This window comes from Papilio xuthus, unplaced genomic scaffold (genome assembly GCF_000836235.2).
Source record: "Papilio xuthus unplaced genomic scaffold, Pxut_1.1 DF827680.1, whole genome shotgun sequence".
In the NCBI taxonomy this organism is placed as follows: domain Eukaryota; kingdom Metazoa; phylum Arthropoda; class Insecta; order Lepidoptera; family Papilionidae; genus Papilio; species Papilio xuthus.
Window position 1 is genome coordinate 1,554,189 of NW_013530969.1, and position 24,482 is coordinate 1,578,670.

At 34.8% G+C, this 24,482-nt stretch overlaps 7 protein-coding genes across 7 annotated transcripts; 4 read left to right on the forward strand and 3 right to left on the reverse strand.

Moving 5' to 3' along the window:
• Positions 1-97: 97 nt before the first annotated feature.
• On the reverse strand, positions 98-3,316 carry CSN6 (COP9 signalosome subunit 6). The gene is given in 6 exon segments (NM_001312260.1): positions 98-664; positions 947-1,140; positions 1,383-1,548; positions 1,953-2,104; positions 2,381-2,512; positions 2,948-3,316. Coding segments are annotated over 6 exon segments (1,029 nt in total). The 5' UTR covers positions 3,192-3,316; the 3' UTR covers positions 98-523.
• Positions 3,317-3,591: 275 nt separating this feature from the next.
• LOC106117360 (GPALPP motifs-containing protein 1) lies at positions 3,592-7,792 on the forward strand. The gene is made up of 6 exons (XM_013311636.1): positions 3,592-3,813; positions 4,970-6,142; positions 6,217-6,538; positions 6,705-6,848; positions 7,020-7,095; positions 7,178-7,792. The coding sequence occupies exons 2-6, from the start codon at positions 4,978-4,980 to the stop codon at positions 7,334-7,336; spliced, it is 1,866 nt and encodes a 621-aa protein (XP_013167090.1). The 5' UTR covers positions 3,592-3,813; positions 4,970-4,977; the 3' UTR covers positions 7,337-7,792.
• On the forward strand, positions 3,813-4,914 carry LOC106117362 (phosphatidate cytidylyltransferase, mitochondrial). Its single transcript, XM_013311637.1, has one exon. It carries the CDS (start codon positions 3,856-3,858, stop codon positions 4,864-4,866), a length of 1,011 nt encoding a protein of 336 aa, XP_013167091.1. The 5' UTR covers positions 3,813-3,855; the 3' UTR covers positions 4,867-4,914.
• A 383-nt stretch (positions 7,793-8,175) lies between the features above and the next one.
• LOC106117090 (uncharacterized) lies at positions 8,176-9,326 on the reverse strand. The gene is made up of 3 exons (XM_013311161.1): positions 9,222-9,326; positions 8,740-8,968; positions 8,176-8,469 (listed from the first exon to the last, which is right to left on the reverse strand). The coding sequence occupies exons 1-3, from the start codon at positions 9,305-9,307 to the stop codon at positions 8,314-8,316; spliced, it is 471 nt and encodes a 156-aa protein (XP_013166615.1). The 5' UTR covers positions 9,308-9,326; the 3' UTR covers positions 8,176-8,313.
• Positions 9,327-12,275: 2,949 nt separating this feature from the next.
• On the reverse strand, positions 12,276-13,869 carry CycC (cyclin C). The gene is made up of 3 exons (XM_013311094.1): positions 13,172-13,869; positions 12,967-13,059; positions 12,276-12,724 (listed from the first exon to the last, which is right to left on the reverse strand). Exons 1-3 carry the CDS (start codon positions 13,760-13,762, stop codon positions 12,602-12,604), a joined length of 807 nt encoding a protein of 268 aa, XP_013166548.1. The 5' UTR covers positions 13,763-13,869; the 3' UTR covers positions 12,276-12,601.
• A 1,600-nt stretch (positions 13,870-15,469) lies between these two features.
• LOC106116891 (uncharacterized) lies at positions 15,470-18,914 on the forward strand. Its single transcript, XM_013310949.1, has 6 exons — positions 15,470-15,598; positions 15,907-16,141; positions 17,070-17,197; positions 17,615-17,678; positions 18,170-18,290; positions 18,656-18,914. The coding sequence occupies exons 1-6, from the start codon at positions 15,526-15,528 to the stop codon at positions 18,875-18,877; spliced, it is 843 nt and encodes a 280-aa protein (XP_013166403.1). The 5' UTR covers positions 15,470-15,525; the 3' UTR covers positions 18,878-18,914.
• Positions 18,915-21,307: 2,393 nt separating this feature from the next.
• Positions 21,308-24,244, forward strand: LOC106117077 (uncharacterized). Its single transcript, XM_013311149.1, has 6 exons — positions 21,308-21,441; positions 21,880-22,120; positions 22,574-22,701; positions 23,041-23,104; positions 23,635-23,755; positions 23,967-24,244. The coding sequence occupies exons 1-6, from the start codon at positions 21,369-21,371 to the stop codon at positions 24,177-24,179; spliced, it is 840 nt and encodes a 279-aa protein (XP_013166603.1). The 5' UTR covers positions 21,308-21,368; the 3' UTR covers positions 24,180-24,244.
• Positions 24,245-24,482: the final 238 nt, after the last annotated feature.

Below are 24,482 nucleotides of genomic sequence, written 5' to 3' on the forward strand. Positions count from 1 at the left end.
AACATACAAGCTACTAAATTATGATGGGCGACAGCTAATTTAAAAATAAAACTCAATTTAATTATGCATAAGCAGCATTTATTAATATTAATTACATTTACATTCAGTCACTTTGGCGATTGTCGACCGCATGAAGGTTGTATAAAAATGATTCAAACTATACATGCATCGAATAACTGCGACATAATTGAATATGAACTAATATTTTCTTTTCAAACAGTAAAAGTATAGTTACATCATTTCACATTGTTTTGAACATGAACAACTATCCCTTTGATGACGGAAGAAATATTTTTACTGTGAATCCCAACTGTTGTAACACAAAAACACTGTATTTAAAAAATATTGCCATCCATTTAATTTTCTTCAAAAAAAAAAAGAATAGCAATAGTGCCACGCCATTTGAAGTTCACGATTATATTGTACCACATAATCACCTTTAGAAGAAACGGAATATTCGTTCAAATATTTAAAAGTAGCTCTTCCGTTTCATCTAATCCATTTATTAATATTAGCGACCGCCCTAAAAGAAAAGTCCCCTCATGCGCCGACCCATCCCCTGTCTGTCATACAGTACATTGAACCTGTTCACTAATTGGTTGATTCCGTTGCAGCCTTTGGTGATAGTGCCTAGGTATGTCATCAGAGCAACATCATTGCATTGCTGAAAAGGTATCATACATTTTATTATAAACTTGAAGAGAAAAAAGTTGATGAATAGTTTATTTCATTACAAGAACAAAAGTTTGTTATATACTTTTTACATAAAGCATATTCAAAGATTACTACTAATATGGATGCACTTACAAATAACAAATTATTTAGAATTTTGAGGACACATTAAAACCTTCCACCCTAGGATACTCTTTCCAAAATGCTTCAAACGCACAAACAGGTAAAACACACTAAATACTAGGTGTAGAACTATAAATATCAAAGAACTCACGTTATAGAAGTGTGTGCGGAACTGCTGCGAGGTGAGGAGTGGCAGGCGGTTGGCAAGCGCTCGAGCCTCGCGCAACAGGGTAGGGCGTGGCGGCAGCGTGCCGTCACGGATGGCTCGCACCGTTGCTAGCACTGCCCGCACACGTGACACTAACATCTTGATAGCTGACCGCTGCGCTGTGAGGTGCTCCGCCACTGGAACACCAAAGTACAAAAATTTTAAAAACGCGGAATACCACTTTTTTCTCTATACCTATGTTTACATGTATATACATGCTGGCGCAAGTGAGAGAGGAATGGCTAAATTAAACAATTTTAAAATAAGTAAGAGCAAAAACCCTTCATACTTGTTTAATGTTCACACCATTTCTCTGCCCCCTTTTCTTATAAAAAGACATCTATAAGTAATTTGATATAATAATAATAATGGAATTTACCTAAACTGTTAAGAGCTGCCTCTCCTGAAGACACCCTGGCCACATGGTCTACTCCAATTCTTTCTGCCTCTTCTGCAGCTAAAGTATATGTGAGCGGGGCAAGCAGCATAGTGGCGCGACCATTCACAACATCTATCACAGATTCATACAGCACTACTGGTAATTGCTGTAAAAGAAATTAATAGAACAATCAGAACTTAAATATCATCAACGGACAGGTCGACGCAGCATAGGCAGGACATCCGCAAGATGGACCAATGACCTGGTCAAGGTTGCGGGAGCGTCCTAGATGCAGGTGGCACAAGACCGGTCATCGTGGCAATCTTTGGGGGAGTTCTATGCCCAGCAGTGGGCGTCTCATGGCTGACAAGAAGAACTAAATTATAGAATTTAAACCCATTTAATGGCATTGAAGTGAACTACCAGAGAGTTGGTTTTACTTATTTTGTTAAGAAAATAATTTAACATTATAGCAAGATAGTTCATCATGGAATAATATTAATACATTTATAAGAGCAATGCAGGGAAATATGACTATATCATATGATGTGTACAACTTGAGCAACTTACTTCACCATTAATACCAGCAGGATTGAGCATAAGCATCACTGGACATTCATTTATGTCACATATCTGTCTATGAACTGCAATATCACGTTCAGTCGGTGCCTCACCAGTTGTATACCAGCCAAGGAAATCCATATCGGAAAACACTTGTTTAACTGGAATAATAAAATTAATAAAATAACCTGGAATTCTTGAGTCTCAAAGTATCACATCATTTGAAGTGTTTAGTACACTACATAAATTGACATTTTTAAGTTTTACACTCACAAACCACTGTTACTGAAACATACATAAAATTGTCAATTGTCTTCTGCTGGTTTGGTTAAAATACCATGTTAATGACATGTTAAATGTAAGAAAATTACAATTATATAAATGTTAAACAATATCAAAGTATAAAATCATGCAATAATGTTATACATAATACTCACACTGCTCTTCTTTTAAATTGTAATAATCTCTATCAATAATTATGTCACCATCAATGACACTGAACACCAACTCAAATGAATTCATCACTTCTATGTTGCGACCTTTCTGTTTACCAATCAATGCCCCAACCACTGTAACAAAAGTAAATGATCTTTTTTTTTATATCATAAAATGACAAACAAGGGGCTGCCTGAAATCGCTGAAAGTGACCATTGCCCATAGACATAGGCAATTGCATATCATATCACAAAAAGAAAATATTTCTTTCTATGCATCCTCTCATCCGGAAAGTCCACTTCCTATCCTTTTCTTACAAGGAAAAGGGTGAAAAGAGAAAGAGGACTAAATTAGGCCTCCGGGACGCACACTCATCAGACGAAATGCGGAATTGCTTCTACTTCATACCTGTCTTCTGTGATCTATTGATATTATTTAGATATCTGTTTGTTGTATCAGTACATTTACAAAAATTTTAGCTATTTGTAGCCTTAATAATATTACTTTACGTAACAAAATTTTATTATAGGTTAAATGTAGCTACTGACAAAATATTAAATACCACGTACCGGTTTGGGGCGAACCTTCTTGCGCACGCAGTCGAGTCCAATGTTCAGAAACGTTCATGATAACCAAAGGATGCAGAGAAACTGTAACAGACCCAGCTGTAGCAGTCGTGACAACGACATTTTTGTTACCACCTGGTGTTGGAGGAGCAGGTGATGTTGGATTAGGAACGTCTACCGGAGGTCCTGATGATGCACTCTCTACTTCTACTTCCATTTCAAAATCAATCCTGTCCGCACTCGTCATAGTACCAGTTTTTGTATGCAGTTACTTGATTACAATTTAACTAAACTGTGCGTGTAAATGTCAATGTTTCAGCAGAGATAAAATGTAACACAAATTTTTATTTTCTAAACAACAATTAAACGACAGCAAGCAAACCAATACCCAAAATCAATTTGCAAATCCGACAGCTTGACAGGTGTCACTGTCAGTGTTAATTTTTTGATTTTGACAATAAAATTTATGGTTTGGTGTTAATTATTTTTCAATAAGTACAAAAGTTATAAAGCGAAGCAGATGTGCCCTTTTAAACTATAATCATGAAACACTGCTTTTGCAAGGGTCTTTTGTGCAAAATAATAAAAAAAAATATGTTTTCTGTGGAACACCAAGCTCTTGCTCTTTCTTAGTTTGGTTGTCTATTATATTGACATGTCATAAGTCATATTTGACTGACGCTTAAAGATACTTCTCAATAAAAATGTTTTTGATCTATTAATTAAACAGTAGTATTAATGTTATTGTCAGTTTTACTTACGTAATAAGTAGTACTTCTTCGAAATACTGATTATTTTCGTCTATAGTGTATATGGTAGTTATGGTGCATAACCAACAATACCTCGTGATTTAAAGAAACTTACCACAGGTCAGCAGCTATTGTCTCGCAATAAGTGTTTAATTTCTAATTATGACTTCTTCAGTAACGAAGGCAGTTGGTATAGTTAAAGATGTTTCTCCACTCTATTATAGAATCTTATCAAAATTTCCACAAAATTTAACGTTCTGCTTCGCGTATGGGTCTGCTGTTAAACCTCAAATTGGTAACCAGAAAAAACACAATATGATTGATCTAATCTATTGCGTTGAGAATTCGTACCGATGGCATGGAGCTAACATTGAAATGAATCCATCCCACTATTCAGCTCTTCGATTTCTAGGCAAAGGTTTTATTGCAAGATTTCAGGAAAACTGGGGAGCAAAAGTTTACTTTAATACATTGGTGGAAATGAAGGAAGAAGATGTCACTATCAAATATGGAGTAGTGTCACAAAAAGATCTCATTGCAGATTTACTAGACTGGAATGATCTCTACTTAGCAGGTCGTCTGCACAAGCCTGTGGAAATAATAAAACAAACAAACAGCTCACAGTTGCAGAATGCTCTACAGTCAAATTTAAGGTCCGCTGTGCACACCGCCTTACTTATTTTACCTGAAACATTTTCAGAATATGATTTCTATTTTGCCATTTCCAATCTAAGTTATGCAGGTGACTTTAGAATGACGTTTGGTGAAAACAAAAATAAAGTGCGAAATATTGTTCAACCACAGTTGTTGAATTTCCGTGAACTTTATAGACCAATACTTCAACAGTTCCATGTATATGTTGACTTTGCAACCAATGACTCACAGTGTCACCAAGATATCCACCCAGAGACCAAACTGCATCATCTGATGCAGCTACCCATGGTGCCGCAGCAAAGAATTGTTAAGTTTTGGAATCATGGAGGACTTCAACAAGACATGGAGGATGTACTTAGAGCTGTTGCATATGATATAGACTGTCCTGTTATTTTAAGGCAAATCCTAAAGGATATAGTTTGGCAATCAAGTGTAAGGCAATCATTAAAAGGCATACCAACTGCCGGATTTCTGAAGTCAATCCGTTACAGCGCTAAGAAAATAGCTAAGATGTTTTAAATCATTTACATACCTTGTAGAATCTGTAAAATAAAATTAATTTGTAAATAGAATAATTTATTATTTCTTATCCTATTTATTTTAAACCTATTTTTGGTTTTAGGTACAATTATGCTATCCGATGAATCAAGCAGTGACTCAGAAACAGGAAGATTCAAATGTAAGACAAAGACACAAGATGAAGCAGGTCACCATTCTAAATCGAGAGATAGTTCATTGCACACAAGAGATTCAAGAGCTTCAGGAAGAAATAGGAGGAATGAGAGTGAAAGATATCATAGGGAGTTTGATAGACGAAGAGATGATAGAAGAGAAGCTTTTGAGTCTCGTGAAAGGGACAGGCATAGGTATTCAAGATATTCACCAGTAAGAAGAAGACGATCAGTTGAGAGAAGTAGGCATAGGGAAGATTCACAAGAAAGACGAAGACACGATAGGGACTCTAGAGAAAAATCCAAACACAACAGAAGTAGAAGTAGAGATAGAATGCGTAGATCAGAATCTAAAACACACAGATCTCCGATTCATATCAAAAATAAAAAAGAAAATATAATCGAAAAGAAGACAGATAAAGATGAAGCAAATGAATTAGATAATATATCTTCATCCAGTGAAATCAAGTCGAAAAGATCTGAAGTATTTAAACCAGATCCCCAAGAGGTGACTAGGGAAAAGATTAAAAGTCCTATTGTAGTTGAAGTTCATGGTGACAGTGACAGTTCTGTAGGAGAAAAGCCGGCTTCTTACTACAACATGATACCTGCAATTATAAAAGAGAAATCAGACGAATCTAGTGAAATAGATTCTTCGGATGATGAGAAACTTAGAGCAAAACTTTTAAATTTGGAAAAACAAGTAAATAAGACAAAAAAGAGAAAACACAGAAAGAAGCATAAAAAGAAAGGGAGTAGGTCTGATAAAGAAAAGAGTCAAGAGTCCACAGCTTCAGTGGAAGTGAGCAGTACAACAGATATTCAAGATAAAATAACCACAGATAAAATAAGTAGCTCTGAAGTTCCAGAAGTCACTTCCACACAGAAGAGTGGGCAAAAAGAGACCAGCGAAGAAGGTGAAATACTAAGTGATGATGAATCACAAAGTCCCATAATTGATCCAACTGACTTGAGGCACAAACTCAAAAGGACTACACTGCAGTCTGGTGTCTGTGGACCTGCCTTGCCTCCACATTTGGAGAAAAGATGTGATAAAAGTTCATCTCCTGGGACAGAAGGTCCAGCCTTACCTCCACATTTATCAAAAAAACCGCGCCATTTAGGTAAGCATCAGAAGAATAATTATTTTCATTTTATATTACTTTAAAATTTCTATTAATTTGTCTTCTATCTTTAGGTCCATCAATTCCTAGCAATATGCGTAAGGTGCTTGAAGAGAAGAGTCAAGAAATAACTCATTATGAGAGTTTAGATGAAGATATTAGTATTGTAGGTCCATTGCCAGTTGGGGCTGAGGATAAATGGACTAATGCACATAAAAGTCTAGAAGAGAGAGCATTAGACATGAAAATAAAGAAATTAGATGGACACACATTGAACAAGGTTGATGTTAAATCGAGAGAGCAGTGGATGTTGGAATTACCGGAAGGAAAAACTAAATATTTAGGTTTAGAGGCACGAACCTTCAGAGCAAAAGAAGGCCCAGATATGAGTGACAGGTAATATAAATAACTCCTATCAACAACAACAATATTAAAAACAAACATACAGATAATACTTTCCTGGTTACAAACACTATGTTTTGAGTTTGCTAAATTAATTTATTATGAATAAATATAATGTTTTTGCACATTGAAAATAGAACATATGTGTGTTTTTAATTAGGTCAAGTTGGACTGATACTCCGGAAGATAAGGCTCGCAAGGCAAGTGGGCGTGTGAAGGAGGAAGACGCGGCAGCCGCCCTGGAGCAGGAAGTGCGGCAAAAACAGATCGCAAGCAGGGACGATGAACAAGAGAAGGCAATAAAGTTAGTAAACGTAATTTTTTTTATTATTGAAATAGAAAGGTTCAAACCTCTTAAATGGAGGTCAAACCCCAAAATTGTTCCTGAATGCGTTTATATTTAATTAGGTAATGATCTAGTAATAATTGTTATGTAAATAATTATAAAAAAAAAACCTGTCGTATCTTATTACAGAAAACATAAGAAAAAGCATAAAAGAGATGAAAGTTTACTCGAAATGCATCAGAAGAAAATAAAAAAGAAGAAGAAGGTAATTTTAATTACTATAGAAATGTAAATTACTTGATCATATTTAAAACTCTTCTAATATTAATTAATCTGTTTAATTATAGAAGGACGATAAAGAAGACGAGAAGCCGGAACGACGACCGTTCAGTCGGGACGTCGACCTCCAAGTAAACCGCTTTGATGAGGCACAAAAGAGGTCCATCATAAAGAAAGCGCAAGAATTAGATTCAAGGTTCTCACGCGGTGAAGCAAAATATTTGTAAAATAGCTTAAAATGCAAGTTTACTTATGTACTACTAATTAAATAATTTTTTTTAAAATAAAATGCAAGTGATTTTGTGAAACATTTTAGTGTAGTTTTTGTAACGTAAATTAAATCGGTATAAGTAGCTGCAAAATACTTTGTGATTCAATCTTCATAATATAGGTATGTTGTAATAACTAAGTTAAGAAATCCGTAAAGTTAAAATAAAAGTATGCATAATACTTTAAACTAATGCTGTTCTATGTATATTCAATACAAAACAGATATTATAGCAAACGGATATAGTAATCGCAGACTTACCGTGGGTTTCTCAGACCAAAATGCCTGTTTAAAACATATTGTGTCGGTTTTCTCAAAAATAATGACAGTGATAACGATATGTTTTATACAGTGATTTTGGTATTTAAAACCAAGGATTTAAAAACAGACATGTTTGTATACTCAGTTTAAACATTAAAACAATGCGAAATAAATCCATAGACAATAAAAGTTATTGTCAGCCATTGTAAATTTGATTTTTCATTTTCATTGAATTCGATTACAAGTACGCTTATCGAATAATAATAAAGGAAACGTAAGCTGCCACTATATTAAAAGTTTATTGTTCTCTACCTGAACTTATTTATAGTTTTAAACTTAGCGGAATTGATTAAAATTAGACAAGTCCTTAGAAAATTTAAAAAAACGGAATTACGCGAAAATAATATTAAAAACTCTCTCGTTTTGTCAGTACTTTTATTATTCCGATTGAACTATTGTGTGATATTTTGTTTTTATTTCTTTTATTTTAAAGTGCGTCTGTTATACGCACAATTGGAACACGGAAAAGGAAATACATTTTAATTCAGATATGTCTTTGTTTTATTAACATCATATATAATTTTAAATGTGGAATATATTTAACGTCTTAACTAAACATATAGCAGCTATATCAAGGTAAGCTTCATTTGTATGTCAGATATGTGTTTTTAGGTTTCACATAACAGTCTTGGGATCGACAACTGCAGTGGTGTTGTCTTTCGGTGCAGACGCGCATGTCTTAATCTTCTCGTTTTCGCAGCAGAGAGGCTCATCTGCAGTCATATCTGCGTATATCCAAGGATTTTCGCACACTTTGAAAAACGCCGATAGCTGTAAAGAAAAAAAATAGGCGCTTCTTATTTGTATATATATAAAAAATATTGTCTGCTATATATAACTTTTCAAGGAGGACGGTTAAAAGGACTCTTAAAATTAAATGCTTTTCGAACGCAAAAATTCAATTGCAGATCTTTTTCATCAGGCGCTATTAAGATGATATAGATCCTAAAATTGGAAAAGAGCAAATACTGAGATCCTGACTTCATATTAGGAGTTTTAAGTTTGGACGAGTTTCTACTGACATGTAAAGTTAGTGATTACCTTAAGTTCATCAGCGTCCTTAAGTCTCTTGCAGAGTATTTCGGGGCCTTTAGCTTTGGTAACATTGGCGAGGGCGACGCAGAGGTTCTTGCAAGCAGTCTCGCCTTCCTCGTTACACTTCACCATGAGACCGGGCGACTGAGCCAGCAGCGGCGCGCTCTCCGCCGTTATAGTCGACGTCGAGAAACCCCCGCATGTGCAGTTACCTTTTTCATCAGGATTCGCCGGGCTGTAGAAAAACATACAAAATGATTAAATGCTTTAATCAGTCATTAAATGGATAAATAAGAAATTCGTTAGTAAAAAATACGAAAAATTTACACTAAAGACTTATATTTGACCATTAAAATGAGACTAGGTACTGCAGTTAGCTTAAATAGCGACGAAAATTAAGTAATTTAGTATATCACTGTATATTCCTATCCGAACAGATTAGTTGTAAAGAACCAGAAGAACATGCAATATGGTTTTACAAATCTTACCTCTTTGTTGCATCCTCGCCAGAAGCCGTATTAATTATTACTACTAACAAAATGAACAACTGATTTTTTGAAATTCTTAAAGCCATTTTGGAAGCAATGCCGGACCTGAACAAGTGAAGATTCAAATTGTGGCTAATTTATATACGAAACTTTGAGTAGGGTGTCCATGCTTTTAACGACAATGAATTATTATTTCTTTGACATGAAAATACATCCAAGTCTACAGTCTATTTGCATGTAAAAGTGGCATAAATTAAAAGTTAATACTAGTGTAAAGTAAAAGGGAAGAAGCATATCGCTCTGCTTGTATTTTAAATTTCTCCTTAACAGTTTATTTAATGACTGTCCTGTTATAACTTATAGAATTTCCTTACCATAACTTTCACAATAAAAATAGTATTTTTATCTTTATGTACAAATAAATTTTATGATAAATGCTTTATTTTATTTAATTCATCCTTATTTAATAGGAACACTTTCTCCTTAAGAAAATCCTCTTGAAAATTATGTACACCTGAGCGCAATACCACTGGAAGATGTTTTGAAGAACAAGATATTGTTTTGGTTGGGCTTCTTATACAATATGTCGTTACCCAGCGACGTGTGTAAATGCTACTTTTGTTTGAGCAGATATTCGAGCCGTGTTATAATTTGATGTCGGGGAAGATCTTATTTTAAAAACCATTGCGACACATCAATTATTTTAATTATAGATTTTTAAATACTTACGCTCTGTTATATTATAAACGTTAAATTGAATAATTTTAAAACATGACCTTATTTGCATACCTTAGCCTGAGAGAATACAAATAAAAAAATTAGGGCTGATATCCAAAGAGTACGTTGTGTGTGTTGTCATTGATGTATTGAGTCTCTTTAAAAACAAATTCAATTACTCTTCCTCCATGCAACTTGCCTTAAGGAAGTAAATCGTAGAAGGCATATAGTAGCTACAACCGATCAATACAAATTACAATGTTACTAATATTATAAATGCGAATGTTCAGATGAATGGATGGACGGATTTTAGTTTGAAAGTATCTCTCTGGAAAAACACATAGGCTACTAATTAAGTTTATATTTAATATGACGTGACGGTGTCGCGGGCGACAATACTAGTAATAAATAAAAAATGTTATTCTAATTTTCACAAATCTGACTTCGCTGAGTAAAAAAATATCAAAGTCAGTTTCATGTATAATGCTACTAGCAGTCGCTCAAGACACTTTAAAAAAAACAATTAGCAGCGTATGTGTTCTTGCAGACTGTGTTCTATATTTATGCCAAATTTGATAAGTTGCATTCAGAACAGTAGTTTTCAGAACTGCGATTTGCGTAATGCAACCAGCATACCCCACGTTGTACCTACAAACTCAACTCAATAAAAATGTCATTCTTTTCTCCCCTCTCCATGCTATGTATAGACAAAGTATCTGGAAATAATAATCTAATTTTAAGAGTGGTAGAACCCGCTTTAACATCTTCGCACGAATTGGCCAGGTTCGCCCGGTGAAATACCACCACCACACAGAAAACAGGCGTGAAGTGGAAGCAATTCCACGTTTCGTCTGATGAGTATACGTCCCGGAGGCCTAATTTAGTCCTCTTTCCCTTCCCACCCTTTTCTTATAAGGAAAGGATGGGAAGTGGAAGTGCATGGAAAGGGAAAATAGGCATAGGCAACGCATATGCAGTTGCGTATGTCTATGGGCAACGGTCACTTCGCTACTTCAGCGATTTCAGGTGGCCGCTCGCTCGTTTGCCACCTTATGATATAAAAAAAAAGATAGCGAACATTTATTGCAGTAGCAGCCTTCGTCGAATCAGATAGACATTTTAGGTTATAATAAAAGTCAAAGTTTTTTTTTTACATCATTTGTGTATTTCAAATACTACATAGCAGTCTTTTATCCGGGAGGAAGTTGATATTTATACAATGTATATATACACAATACATATACATACATTTAATACTAATCTAACAGTTATTAGCACTAGGCCTTATATCAACTGGTTGGGTGGACATCCATTTCAATTAAAATTATGCATTGATTTAAGTTTAAACAACAATAAACATTTGCTAAAACAATTAAAATCAAAATTAGGTACTTTGCGTAAAGTTATTTTTTTATAAGAGTAGAGGACAAATGAGCAGCGGGAACACAGAAGTATTCATCAAGGCCCATGGACATCTGCAAGACCAGAGGAACCGCAGATACGTTGCCAGCTTAATAATAATATAAATGTGGTACTGACGAAAAAAAATTCATAGAAAAAAGAATAACATATGAAAATCATTAAATACATTCAATTCAATAAAATATACATACAACAAAATACAGTTTTTGCTTTATACAGAGCTGTTCAGAAATTATATGAGAGAGGTAAGCTAGCTTACAAGCAATTTATGATATGTATATGAAAAATAGATAATTACCAAGACTTTTTACGTAAATTTCATAGTTTATTTTATAACTAGAGACTGACAAAGTTTAGAAGTGGAAACCCAAAGATTTGTATTTGTCAATATTTAAATGCATGTTCTTTCATGTCCAATATTGATAAATCTTAAAATACAAAGTACAGTACAGAATGTTTATTTTTTAACATTTAAAATATTTATTACTTACAGCAGTTACCTTAAAAATCATTATTCCGTAATACTATTTCCAAAAATCTACAGCCTCTGTTGCCCATCTTCGAACAAATGTGTAAAAACTTCATCACATGTAAGGCAATTCCCTATACATCTTTATATGTAATCATTTTTTTATTGTACATCAACACTTTCTTATATTAATTTTTCATAACTTAAATGCTTCACATAGATTCTAAATAATTACTCAACCCTACATTTCCGATTGTTAGCCTCATTGCAAGAGCAATGAGGCTCAGAAGAGGGGAGTTCCGAAAAAAAAAATCGAAACATCACAAGGAATGAAGAACTAAAATTAGTTATCATATGTTTTTTTTTCTGACTGATGAGTAGATTATTCTTACTAATATTATAGATGCGAATGTTTAGATAGATGAATATTTATTACAAGGAATCTCCAGAACGGCTCAACAGGTCTCGCTGAAATTTTGCATAATTATAGAACATAGTCACAGAATGCATAGGCTACTCATTCTTTTTCATTCCGCTGGAACAGAGTTGCGGGCAACAGCTAGAAATATTATAAAAAATTTAATCATGTTTTGTACATACATACTAAATATATGCTAAGGGTCACTCTTTGTGAACAATTAACCACTCTGGGTATAACAGTAAAGCTGTTAAATCATTGTCTTTATAACACTTATCACTTTGTAACTAATGTCACAATAACTCCAATATGAAACTTTTTAGTATTATAAAATACTGCTGTCAAAAGGAAATATTATCTTTGGGGTGCAGGTTTAGGTTTTGGCATTTTTCCCAGGAGTCCTTGTATTTCTTTCTTTTCATCATAACTTTTCCACATTTCATATAAATTGATAATAGATCTCACTATTTCTTGGATCTGAAGAAAAAAAAAATCTTGTAAATAATTAACAAATACAAAAAACTAATAAATTGGTATTTTGGTTTGACTACAACATGCATCTGTAGTAAGTTCCCAATAGGAATGTGCATGTCAATGACTCCATGTTGTCATAAATAACTAATTTTGCTTGTGTTTTTGATTTAGGTTGTGATTGTTATATCTTGGTTTAGTTTATTTCTATTGTATGAACAGTATTGTACAACTCTAACATGCAATACCTTATCCATGTCAACATTGAGTTCCGCAAACCATGGTTTTAGGTTTTCCTTTCCAAGCATTACACAAGCTATATGCATGGCTCCAATTGCAATCTGTAAAGTAAATTAACATTGTATGTCAGTATAGTGATTTTCATTTAGACTGCTTTTTCTTAATTTTTAAATTATTACAAAAGTGAATAAAAAGTAATGTATACACAATTACCTGGTAAGGTGGAAAAAGTAAACTGACATCGGTTCTCAGAGAGTCATTAACAATTCTCCAAGCATATGTAAGCAGTTGTTCATCTGGTCCTATATCTTGCACAAACAACAGCAGAGGCCGGTATGGCTGGTATACAATTAGACAGCAATCAAGATTTTCTAAAAGGTAAAACTCACATTCTAAAATGTGATTTGTCCGATAAGGAAACTCCTGTTGTCCGTATGCATAACTAAATTTATTCTTTATAACGGTTTGGCAAGTAGTTATAAGTCTAGAATTTGATATAACACCAAACTCTTCAACCTTCGAAGCGAGAAACACGCATGTAGGCGATAAAAGCAGAGGGTCTATGCATTTCAAGGAGTTTCTCGCATAAAATCTCTTAAAGTAAACTGTAGCCGTCGCTATAACTTGCTGTCTAAGCTTAAGTTGCTCTCCTAAAACTTGAATTATACTTGCAAAGAAGTTGAATATTTTTTGATATTCTTCTTCTGTCAAAATGTTTAAATCGTGCTGTCGATCTCTGACCAAGTCTTGCTTATCTAATATCCATTGTTGATGATGTGAGCTTTGCCAGAAATTGCCTGCCATGATAAATACTAAAACATAATCTGAGAAATTGCAACAATTTACTATTCGCGCTTTGCTTTACAATACAAAACACAGACGTAATTTGACAATGACAATTCTTGACAAGTCACTTTGACCCGTCAAAGTATTTAAAAATTCCAACTTACCAACTATTTTTATAATGTAAATTTGGTATAAATCATTTATTAATGTGTCTTTTTAAGCGACTGACAAAGATTTTTATGTTGGTTTGTATGTATTTAAATTCCATTGCGAGTACCTAGAGCTTATGATTGACTGTACCGATTTCGACGAGGGAGGTAGGGTCGGGTGTTAATTCAACGAATTAGTTGAATCACCGTTGATCACCCTTCAACCCACTTCAACCTTTTAGCCGTTAACCTTTTTTATCTAACTAATTGAATTTATGCAATGCACAAAAAATCAAATTTATGTGAGCTATACTTTTAAACCAGTTCAGAGCTGATACACGTGGCTAGGTAGTTTACATCAGCACAAGAGACATACAGTGGATGTAAGAAATAAAGTTCTAAATTATTAATAAAAATAGTGAGACTTAATTAATCCCACTGTCTGAGCAATTAGTGATAAAATAGCAAAAATTTTATCTTTACCAAATCCAAGCCATTAAAAATAAGTCTATATTATCAGCAAACAACTGCCTTGAAACATGCGTAAGCGCACAAGGTTCGTAACGGTTCGACTTTTTTTTTTAATTGGATGCAGAAAATACAAGTTCGCTTTCAATTGAGTGTGAAATTATATTATTAATATTTCTTTCGGAAAAAATCAATTTAAGCTAAAGACTGACATCAATGGTAAATTTCTACATCGGATGTCGTTACCTAGCAAAATCCTTATGCTATAGACTTTATCCACTAATCGATTAAGGAATGAACATCGGATTAACATGCTCTATAAAATGTTTTCAGTTTCGGATAAAGCAGTATAGAATTTTTTTACATTCTTTTTTTATATCATAAGGTGGCAAACGAGTGAGCGGCTACCTAAAATCGCTGAAATAGCGAAGTGACCGTTGCCCATAGACATACGCATACTCTTCCGGAAAGATCACTTCCACTTCCCATCCCTTCCTTATAAGAAAGAGGATAGGAAGGGAAGGAGGACTTAAATTAGGCCTCCGAGATACACACTCATCAAACGAAGAGCGGAATTTCTTCCACTTTACGTCTGTCTTCGGTGTGGTCGTGGTATTTCATCGGGCGAGCCGGGCCAATTCCTGCGAAGTTGTTAAAACGGGCTCTACCACTGTTATTTTTCTTTGGGATGGCATTTTATTTGTTCTTTGGCATATAGGCCATTCGAGATTCATTGAAAGTCCAGCAAAAAGTGCAATATAAGATATAATAGTTGTAAATCGTTATTCAAAGCGCTGTAGCAAAACTAAAAACCCATTACCCCCTTAATGGCTACAAGATGTACATAATTATTAAAGCATTACATTGTTTGTCGTTATAGTCTAGTGTTAGGCTATCATAAAATTAAGAAACCTAAGATAATAAGACCATCGAATAGTAATTGATTAATACCATATTATTTAAATACATGTAATAAATACTTATCGAATGCATTATAACAACAATTTGTGTATAATATTTATTTGAGCAAAAAATCAATTTTGTGTAACTAATGACTTTAAATCGCTGAACAATAAAGTCCATGAAATTTCATATCATATATTAGACGCGTTTTCTGCAACTTTATTTAGTTTCTGATTGACCACGCAATCGGACCTCTCCAACATGAAGAGTTTTCTATTGTTTTGTTTGGTCGCTTGTGCGTACGCCAAGACGTACAACGAACTTTCTGGAGCAAGTAAGTAACATTATCACGTTTATTACGACAGAGTCTCAATTTCATTACATCGTCTGTTCATCATTCTAGACCAACCCGAGGTTAATCCAATCCTTAATCTATAATTTCACCTTTCTTATATTATATAGATTCTACGCCGAAGTAATGATGGTTGTAAAATCGTTGGAACAATCAGAAATAAGGAGGTGATACCTATATATCTACTCCATTGTTAAGGCTAGTCCTGGCGGAGACAATACGGTGCTTCTAGATATGATCAGTAGCTCTAAAACTGGATTTTACTAACTGTAATTGTATATTTTTAACAGTACCATATGGTTGGGTGGATTATGGGGCTTACGATGGTTTGTATAAGATCGGCAATGTATCAGAAAAATACCTGCCTATGACCATAGACGACGTAAAAGCCAGCAAGAGAGGCGCTCAGTTTCTTCACGACGTAAAGATATTCTTCCCAACTGGATTCTACACATTGCCGCCGTTAGATCCATATTATAAAACTAAAATGCCTCCACTCGTCGTTGCTGATGACATTAACCTTTCGTAAGGATCCACCGTTTGTTCTATTTACATTCACATTATTTCATTGATTAAATCACCAACCATCGCCCTCGACTTTGTCAACGTGTAATATGTTAATGTTAGCCTATTGGATATTCCAAATTATTATCTATTCGTTTCATACTTTCCCAAATATGTTTAGCCGTTCTGGAGTTACGTGTTACAATCATCTTTCGCATTTATAATATTACCATCTGCACGGCATTAGGAAACAACTGTAAGGTAGTGTAGTAAGTTTTCTGAATCTAAACCAAGTTTCATCCAGATCTATTCAGCCATTCTGGACATACCATCTAACATCCATCCAAACAACCAAACTTACGAATTTACAATATAAGTAAGATTAGGATAATATGTATACATTTCTTTACTTTTCGTTTATCTCAAAGTCCTGATGTTTACCTTGCATCTATTTGTAATCTTAATAGCAGTCGCCAGTGACACTGTCCGCGCGAAATTAAAAAAAAAACCTTAATTAATATGTATCCTTCTAGGCATTATTCTTCATCTAAGCCAAATTTCATATTTTATCTAAAAATTCGCATTCATGATATTAGTAGGATTTGTGGGTGTGTTCCCAGCGTCGACCTACGACATGTAGATTTTATTAGATTTTCCCAAATTCACGTTTTTCTGTAGAAAGGACTTACGAACTTACAAATACACTTTTCCTTGTTCTTCTTCTGGTAGTGCCATCGTCTTTCGAATGTCGGCGGTCATTAAGGCAACTTGCCCTCTTGATACGGCTCTACGAAGCGAACGGGTACTCTTTTCGAACCACTGGCGTAGACTCTTAAACCAGGATGTTAAATATACTTACAACTTATAGTAAAAACCACAAATACAAATACATCGAGTAGACAACTTTAACAAAAAACTAATTTATTCACAAGCTGGTGTGTTGTTGCAGGATTCACGCAAGTCTATCTAATTTCAACGTTACTGGATTAGTTTCATTTACCAGTGATTTATTGGAAATACGTTATGGTAACGGTAGAGTGGATTACAGAATCTCGGTGCCGCAAGTACAAATTGTTAGTAAGTATAGACAGTCTCTATTTAGGACAAATAGAGCCGTGGCTTCGAATCCATAATCTGTTTTTGAAGTTCAATATACCGATAATAGGCAATACATATACTGATTAAGGAGGAACTTTAACTTGTCTTAATGTCGTGTTCAGTTCACATTTTCCTGTCAGTTTTTAATCTGCGTCGTCTATTCTCTTGTAATTTCTTCATATAAAGAAGAAAATACAACTTATAATCTCGTAAAATACAATAATTACCAAAAAAATTATGAAAAGAATGTTCCAATATGCAAACAGTAAAAATAATAAATTTCACTATAACAAAACAATAAGGGTTTGTACATAAGTGACCCCTACTTATTAACATTGCTTAAAATTTATTTATATATATATGTGGTTTACCTACTAATTATGTTCTACATTTCAGCCATTGCTGATATTCGTTTGTTGGTTGGTCGTCTACTTCCATTCAATGCCGACGGACAGTTAAGGTAATTTGGGTTTTGATTGTTATGTGCCTTGAGTCCTCACAAGCCTGCTTTATGGAGTGAACGCATAACGTTCTTCTTTCTTTTGGTTAAATTAGATATTATCCTTCGTCTCGTCTGAAAGTCTTCCTCCTCATTTCCTAAATTAGGTAATCAGAGGCAAGTGAAATTCAGTACATTTCGGCGATATTGATATTTGACTTTATTTTGTGTAAATTATGATAAAGTGTAAAATAAAGGTAATGTAAAGGAAAGTATTTTGGAATTTACGAGTTCATCGTAAATTAGCTATCTCCCGCGACACAATCCGCGCAAGATTAAAAAAAAACTTATTTAGCACTTCAACTTAACTTTCTTTCAGACTATGTTCTGTAAATATCTAGCTAAAATTTCAGCGAGATACACGCAGCCGTTCTGGAGACACCTTCTAACAAATCTATCCATCAAAACATTAGTAAAATTTTAGTTTGTTTATGGTGTGATTTGGTTTGTAGCGTAATCCTGAATGACGTGGTGGTGCAAGGCGCATTGCAGGTGGTTAAGGTGCAATCGCAAGGCTCTTTGGTGTACCAGCTCCGAGGGCAGCACACGCGCCTGCACGTCGACGACCTCAAGGTGACATGTCACATATACAGGAGTAATGCTTCAAGTACAAGAATTCTGCGTATCATCAGCGGAATATCGAAGACCCAATAGAGTCTTCTGCCCCTTTCCTACCTTTTCAAATAAGATGCGATGAAAAGTAAAGTGTATTTGACAGAAAAGGGGATAGATATCATGAAAATCCTTTTTCTGAATATTGTGTCGTCTGTACATAAATCAGGCGCCGTTGCGTTGACTCGTCCACCATCTAGTGCTATAAAAATACATGTAATCGCGGCGCATTTCCGCGCCATCTTAATTGGTTGTCTAATGATACTTAGGATATATTTCCAAGAAGTGATGTGAAACCATTTCGAATAATTTCTTTTTTATTCTAGGCGCAATTTATGCCATATTTAAAAGGACGTAGCCTTAACTCCAGAGTCCTGGGCTATGATTCTGGCGAATGGGACGATTTTCTTCACCGTCTGTTGGATCACGTAAATGAGTACCTAGCTAAAATGGTCTACAATCAAGCTAACGAAATTCTCGACGGGCCGACCGTTGATCAAGTAAACGCATATCTCCTGGCTAGTAATCCCAAATTAAGCCGCTTGTAACCGGATTATAAATGTTCTAATAAATGAATTCAAGATATATTTGCTTATTATTATAGTTAATAGTTTTATATTATACTTTTAGTTCAACCCATTTATATGAGACTAACGGTCGCCCGCGACACACGTCCGTACACGGCCGTACGCGCACAATTAAAAAAGAAACATAATTAGTAGCCGATGTGTTGTTCCAGGCTATTGTCTATATATCTGCCAAATTTTATCGAGATCCGTTTAGCCGTTTTGGAGATACCTTCAAACAAACATCCATCCTTCCATCTATCTAAACAATCGAATTTATAATATTAGTAAGATTTACATCAAGGTTTTAGAGAGGCGGGATTACGGTGACAGCCTCGATGCGCTCCTGAAGAATAAAACAACAAAAAGTCACCCACAATTCTTTTAGTCAACTAAATGAATCAATCTGTTCAGTTATTCAAATGACCCTCACTAGAATGGCTAAGCCAGCAATTCTAAAGTATCGCATATTTTATATTAACTAGCTATCGCCCGCCACTCCTTGCGCGCGGAATTAAAAAAAAATTAATTACTAACCTAAGACTTCTTTCAGACTATATTCTACATCTGTGCCAACTTTCAGCGAGCGAAACATCTATACATCCATCAAAACATTCTTGCTTGCTTGTCAGCCATGACTCGCCCATTGCTGGGCATAGACCTCCCCCAAAGATCGCCACGATGACCGGCCCTGTGCTACCTGCATCAACCATAATAAGCGGGTAGCATAGGACCGGTCATCAAAACATTCTCATTTATAATATTAGTAAGATAGATTAATGTTAATAACTAGCTGTCGCCCGCGACTCTGTCTGCGTGGGATGAAAAAAACTTAATTACTTCCCGGCCATTATTCGAATTTTTCTCACCCTTTAAACCTTCCCTAGACCTCCACGAGCATTTCAAGACCCAGATAAGATAAATCCGTTCAGCCATTTTCGTGTTTTAGCGAGACTAACGTACAGCAATTGATATTTATATACATAGATGTTAAATATGTCACCGCAGCGTTTCGCCCCATTGCAAAACGTCAAAGTATAAACTGTTACTGTGGTAAAAGTATACTGCATATATACTTACTTACAAGCAGGAAGAGTCAACCATACCTTCGAACCCGCTCGAGTTGCTTAAAGCACTTTTTTTTTACATATTTAAAGCCTAATTTCCTTTTGCCATCACTCAGTTAAAATCTTTCCTAAACTTCTCATCTACTATTCCTCGTCCATTTAGCATTTGTAGCAAAATCATAACGTTCTAACCGTGTGTTTCGGAGACTAAAATCTCCGTTTAAAATATATTGTTTTTGTTTTCAAAGACAGGGATGGCGATATATTTTATTAAGAGATTTTGGTGTCAAAAACCAACGATTAGTCAGGTCAGTTGTTTACGCACATTACGTCAATTTATCTTAATCGAAGGTAATACGAGGGGACCTAGTGTATGATCTTTTTCGTTGAATACCTGCGCTACAGTAGTCGCAGCCTTGCAATGCCTGTTTCAGATAGACTTTTGTCTTTGGTTAAGTGTACGTTATATAATAACTAAAACAAACATATAAATTTCTTTGGATTCAAGATACTAACTAGACCAACAGCTTATTCCATGTGTCAAATAATTTAATTCATACTGAAGATCATCTAGACCGCCTAATCATTAATCTGATGATTTACCACGAAAATAAACGTTAATTAAGTTTCATTGTCCTTACGGAGGGTCGGCATAGTATGTACTACCCTTTCATGTATCTCTATCAGGCGTCATCTTAATTCACGCCCTTCTTACGCATATTCTATTTCACACAACTCATCCACATTTTCTTCGGTCATCCTCAACCTTTGCCACATTAAAGCTCATTACTTTCTTAGTAATACGATAATCATCCCTCCACATAACATGAAATAACTATCGATTTTTCCACCAGAACAAAAGCCATGTTAGCTACTCAAGCAATACTGCATCTATCGTGCAGTATTAGTAAATAGAAACAAAACCATTTAAATGAACTCTTTAATAAACGTTAAACCATAAAATAGGTAAATACGATGTATAAGTACGTATCTAAGTACCTGGATGACCGAGCTTTGCTCGGTATTTTTATTTTAATTGTGTTTTTTGGAAATTGGAAAACACGAATAAAATAACATTTTCCAAAAATGATTCCTAGCTAGATCGATTTATCGCCCCCGAAACCCCCTATATACTAAATTTTATGAAAATTGTTGGAGCCGATTCTGAGATTCCAATTATATATATATAAATACGGTAGAATTGCTCATTTAAAGGTATAAGATATGTCAATAATAATGGTATATCAAATTTTCATTTGAGCATGAAATCGATTTCTCGTAACTAATAACTTTAAAATGATTGCATAATAAAAAAAAATAAGTAAATCAGGTCACCATATATCAGAGATAATGTTTTTAAGTTAGTTTATTTTTTGGATAACCATCAGGCCGCTTGGTGTTCCAGCATGAAGATCGTAATCCTGATAGGTTTTATTGCGTATGTGAATGCTAATTTACCTTTGGAATTAAACGGATTGAGTAAGTATGTAGCTTTAATTAGGATTTTTTAATATCAAAAGACGGCAAACGAGCGAGCAGCCACTTGAAATCCCTGAAATAGCGAAACGAGTGTTGCCCATCGACATACGCAATTGCATATGCGTTGCCTACCTTTTATCGACGGAGGAGAGAATACACGGAAAGAAAATATTTTTCTTTCCCATGCATCACGTCATTCTGAAAGTCCACTTCCACTCTCCAACCTATCCATATTAGAAAGAGGGTGGGAAGGGAAGGAGGACTTAAATTAGGCCTACGGGATGTACACTCATCAGACGAAAAGCGGAATTTCTTGCACTTCACGCCTGTCTTCTGTGTGGTCGTGGTATTTCACCGGGCAAGCCGGGCCAATTCGTGCGAAGATGGTAAAGCGAGCTCTACCACTGTTAAAAATTGTATTATAATAATTTGTTACAGTGCCAAAATACTCATACGTACATTTGGGACCTTACGATGCGGAAGTAAAAATAGGCAATTTGTCAAAGCGCTATCCCACGTTAGATGGTAAGGATTTGATAGCCAGTCGAAACGCGCGCCAGTTTTTAGAAGATTCGCGATTGCTTTTTAAATATGGCTTCTACACATTGCCGCCGCTAGACCCATACACCAGAGATTACATGCCAACATTTGTCTTTAATGATGACATACAAAAACTTAAGTAAGTAAACAAAACTTAGAACTTGTCCAACCCAACATACAATATCATGATATCGGCCTCTTACGCCTGCTGCTGAGCGAAGATTTCCTACAAAGATCGTCACGATCATCGGTCAGTCCACGGCCGCCCTGGTCCAGAATACCACAATCTTGATTACATCATCGATCTTGTGATAGGCCTACCTACGCTAATTCGATTTGTCCGTGGCTTCAGCATTACCTGCCGCATCATATATATGTAGTTTACGGTACTAAAAGCCTTTAGAAAGCTTTTACAAAACAGGGTTTGTTCGACAACATGGAAATCATCGAATCTGCGTGCGAGACAGTTCGTGATAATCATGGAAAATAACTTGAAGACATGGTTCAGAAACGAGACGGGCCTATAGTTCTTTAACAACATGCACATATAAATATGTAATTCAGTTAAATCACGTTTATAAATAATTTGCAGAGGTTATATTCAATTAAAGGATTATAACGCGACTGGATTGGTTAAATTTGTTCAAAATCTAGTGGAAGTACGACTTAAAACAGGAAGATTGGATTATGCATTGAATATACCGGAGCTCTTAGTCGGCGGTAAGTCTAGACGGCAATGTTATTTATATTTAATTCAATTTAATGTTTGTATAATGTTCTCAATATCTTGACGGCTCAGAATATCGCCCGAGTCGCTTTCGCTGCGCAGAACACAATTTATGGTACAGTGGGTGGAAAAGGAATGATGCTATGACGTTGAGCCGCTAAGATATTTGTAAAGCAGTATACTTTTTTAATGTGATATTTCGTCCTCTCGAAATTGGGGCGCGAGCGAGATAAAAAAAATTGTTTACAAGCTATGTGAATTGAAAGAAGATTTTATTATTTTAATGCAACACTGCAAACTCGCAGAAACATTAAATTTGAATTTTGTTACAGTGAATTTAAATTGTTACGTTATATGGGATGATAGGATTCCAATACACATTGAAGGACGATTAAGGTACATTTTTATAACAAATTTCAACTTTAACCAAAGGGAAATAACAATCGTGGAATACTAAATCCAAGTAAAACAAAGTATTAATAATATAATATGTACAATATCCCGTATGTTTGATTTAGTAAAAAAGAGATAAATAAGTCTACATATTTGTTCATTTTTACATTAGCAATCACTAATGCTTGAATAATTTGCTTTAGTCACTAACACTATTATGTGAAAAAATCAACACCATCGTCAAATTATTTTAATAATTTATTGCTATTAAACAGATCGTGAGCTAATTCTGCAGCCTTTAATGCCTCTTCTGCAGCCGAACACTACTGAAAGTATCAGGAATCATATGAGTCACTATAGCTGGTCACAATTTCTAAATTTAAGTAAAAATGGGTCACAATAAGCGATATGTTAAACAAGTCATTATATTAGACTTTGTTACAAAGTAAATTTTACTGTGGAATTAATTCATAATAAGCGTCAATATAAGTAAAGTCAGCGTCGATATAATAAGAAGTTTATTACATTTTCAGTTTAGCGCTTGAAGGAATAGCAGTACTAGGAGCCGTACAGACGAAACCTACGGAGCTCAACAACGAGTTAGTCTTACAATTGGTAGGTCAACACACTCGAATACACATCAGCGATGTAGCGGTAAGTTTAAAGCAAAGTGTACTGTAATATTATAATAAAGTATGATATACTTATTTATGGGTATAATGACACTTTTCTATAGTTATCGGAGAAAACGGTTTTACATATTCGTGACGTTTTATTTTTGTAGCTTAATTTCCTGAGGTGGTTTAATTACCATAGTTCTTTTTATATGTGGCCTAAATAAAGATCGTCGAAATGTTTATTTCAGATTGAATTCAGAGGGACCCGTTTTGATATAATGAGATCCTTAGGCGATTCGGGAACAAGTGGAACTAATCTTGGTGTACCTGATGACACATATACCAAACTAAAGGATCATATAGATAATTACGTGGCTAAACTCGTCTTTGACCAAGCTAACGAAATCTTGAATGGGCCAACAGTAAAACAAATATTAGCCTACCTGTTACACAAATATTAGAGATTAACAATTAACACCACGGATTTAGCGGGCCTATTTGTATCTTAAATATATTATATAAACAATTTGCGAGTTTTCATTTATTTTTATAAAAGTACTAAATCTTCAAAACCAAATATTACCAAATTCTAGAATACCTCATAAAAACTTGCTGACATGATATTTATTCGTTCGCCGCTAATGATCCTTCAAATTGATTAGCTTCAAGACTGCTTCCGTAGCTTGAAGCTCAGACCAATATAAAAAATTTCTTTGAATATAACCATTATAAATAATTTACTTTCAGTGTCTACGGAACCGAAA

Bases quoted from the DNA above. Each gene is read 5' to 3' on its own strand.
- LOC106117360 (XM_013311636.1), top strand. From the start codon at position 4,978: ATGCTATCCGATGAATCAAGCAGTGACTCAGAAACAGGAAGATTCAAA. The intron at 6,143-6,216 runs GTAAGCATCAGA...TTCTATCTTTAG, and splicing joins AAAAAAACCGCGCCATTTAG to GTCCATCAATTCCTAGCAAT. The intron at 6,539-6,704 runs GTAATATAAATA...GTTTTTAATTAG, and splicing joins GGCCCAGATATGAGTGACAG to GTCAAGTTGGACTGATACTC.
- CycC (XM_013311094.1), bottom strand. From the start codon at position 13,762: ATGGCAGGCAATTTCTGGCAAAGCTCACATCATCAACAATGGATATTA. The intron at 13,060-13,171 runs GTAATTGTGTAT...TTTACTTTACAG, and splicing joins TACTTTTTCCACCTTACCAG to ATTGCAATTGGAGCCATGCA. The intron at 12,725-12,966 runs GTATTGCATGTT...TTTTTTCTTCAG, and splicing joins TCAATGTTGACATGGATAAG to ATCCAAGAAATAGTGAGATC.
- LOC106117077 (XM_013311149.1), top strand. From the start codon at position 21,369: ATGAAGATCGTAATCCTGATAGGTTTTATTGCGTATGTGAATGCTAAT. The intron at 21,442-21,879 runs GTAAGTATGTAG...AATTTGTTACAG, and splicing joins TTTGGAATTAAACGGATTGA to TGCCAAAATACTCATACGTA. The intron at 22,702-23,040 runs GTAAGTCTAGAC...ATTTTGTTACAG, and splicing joins ACCGGAGCTCTTAGTCGGCG to TGAATTTAAATTGTTACGTT.
- LOC106117362 (XM_013311637.1), top strand. From the start codon at position 3,856: ATGACTTCTTCAGTAACGAAGGCAGTTGGTATAGTTAAAGATGTTTCT.
- LOC106117090 (XM_013311161.1), bottom strand. From the start codon at position 9,307: ATGGCTTTAAGAATTTCAAAAAATCAGTTGTTCATTTTGTTAGTAGTA. The intron at 8,969-9,221 runs GTAAGATTTGTA...GTTTTTCTACAG, and splicing joins GGCGAGGATGCAACAAAGAG to CCCGGCGAATCCTGATGAAA. The intron at 8,470-8,739 runs GTAATCACTAAC...TTTTCTTTACAG, and splicing joins AGGACGCTGATGAACTTAAG to CTATCGGCGTTTTTCAAAGT.
- LOC106116891 (XM_013310949.1), top strand. From the start codon at position 15,526: ATGAAGAGTTTTCTATTGTTTTGTTTGGTCGCTTGTGCGTACGCCAAG. The intron at 16,142-17,069 runs GTAAGGATCCAC...GTGTTGTTGCAG, and splicing joins GCTGATGACATTAACCTTTC to GATTCACGCAAGTCTATCTA. The intron at 17,198-17,614 runs GTAAGTATAGAC...TCTACATTTCAG, and splicing joins GCCGCAAGTACAAATTGTTA to CCATTGCTGATATTCGTTTG.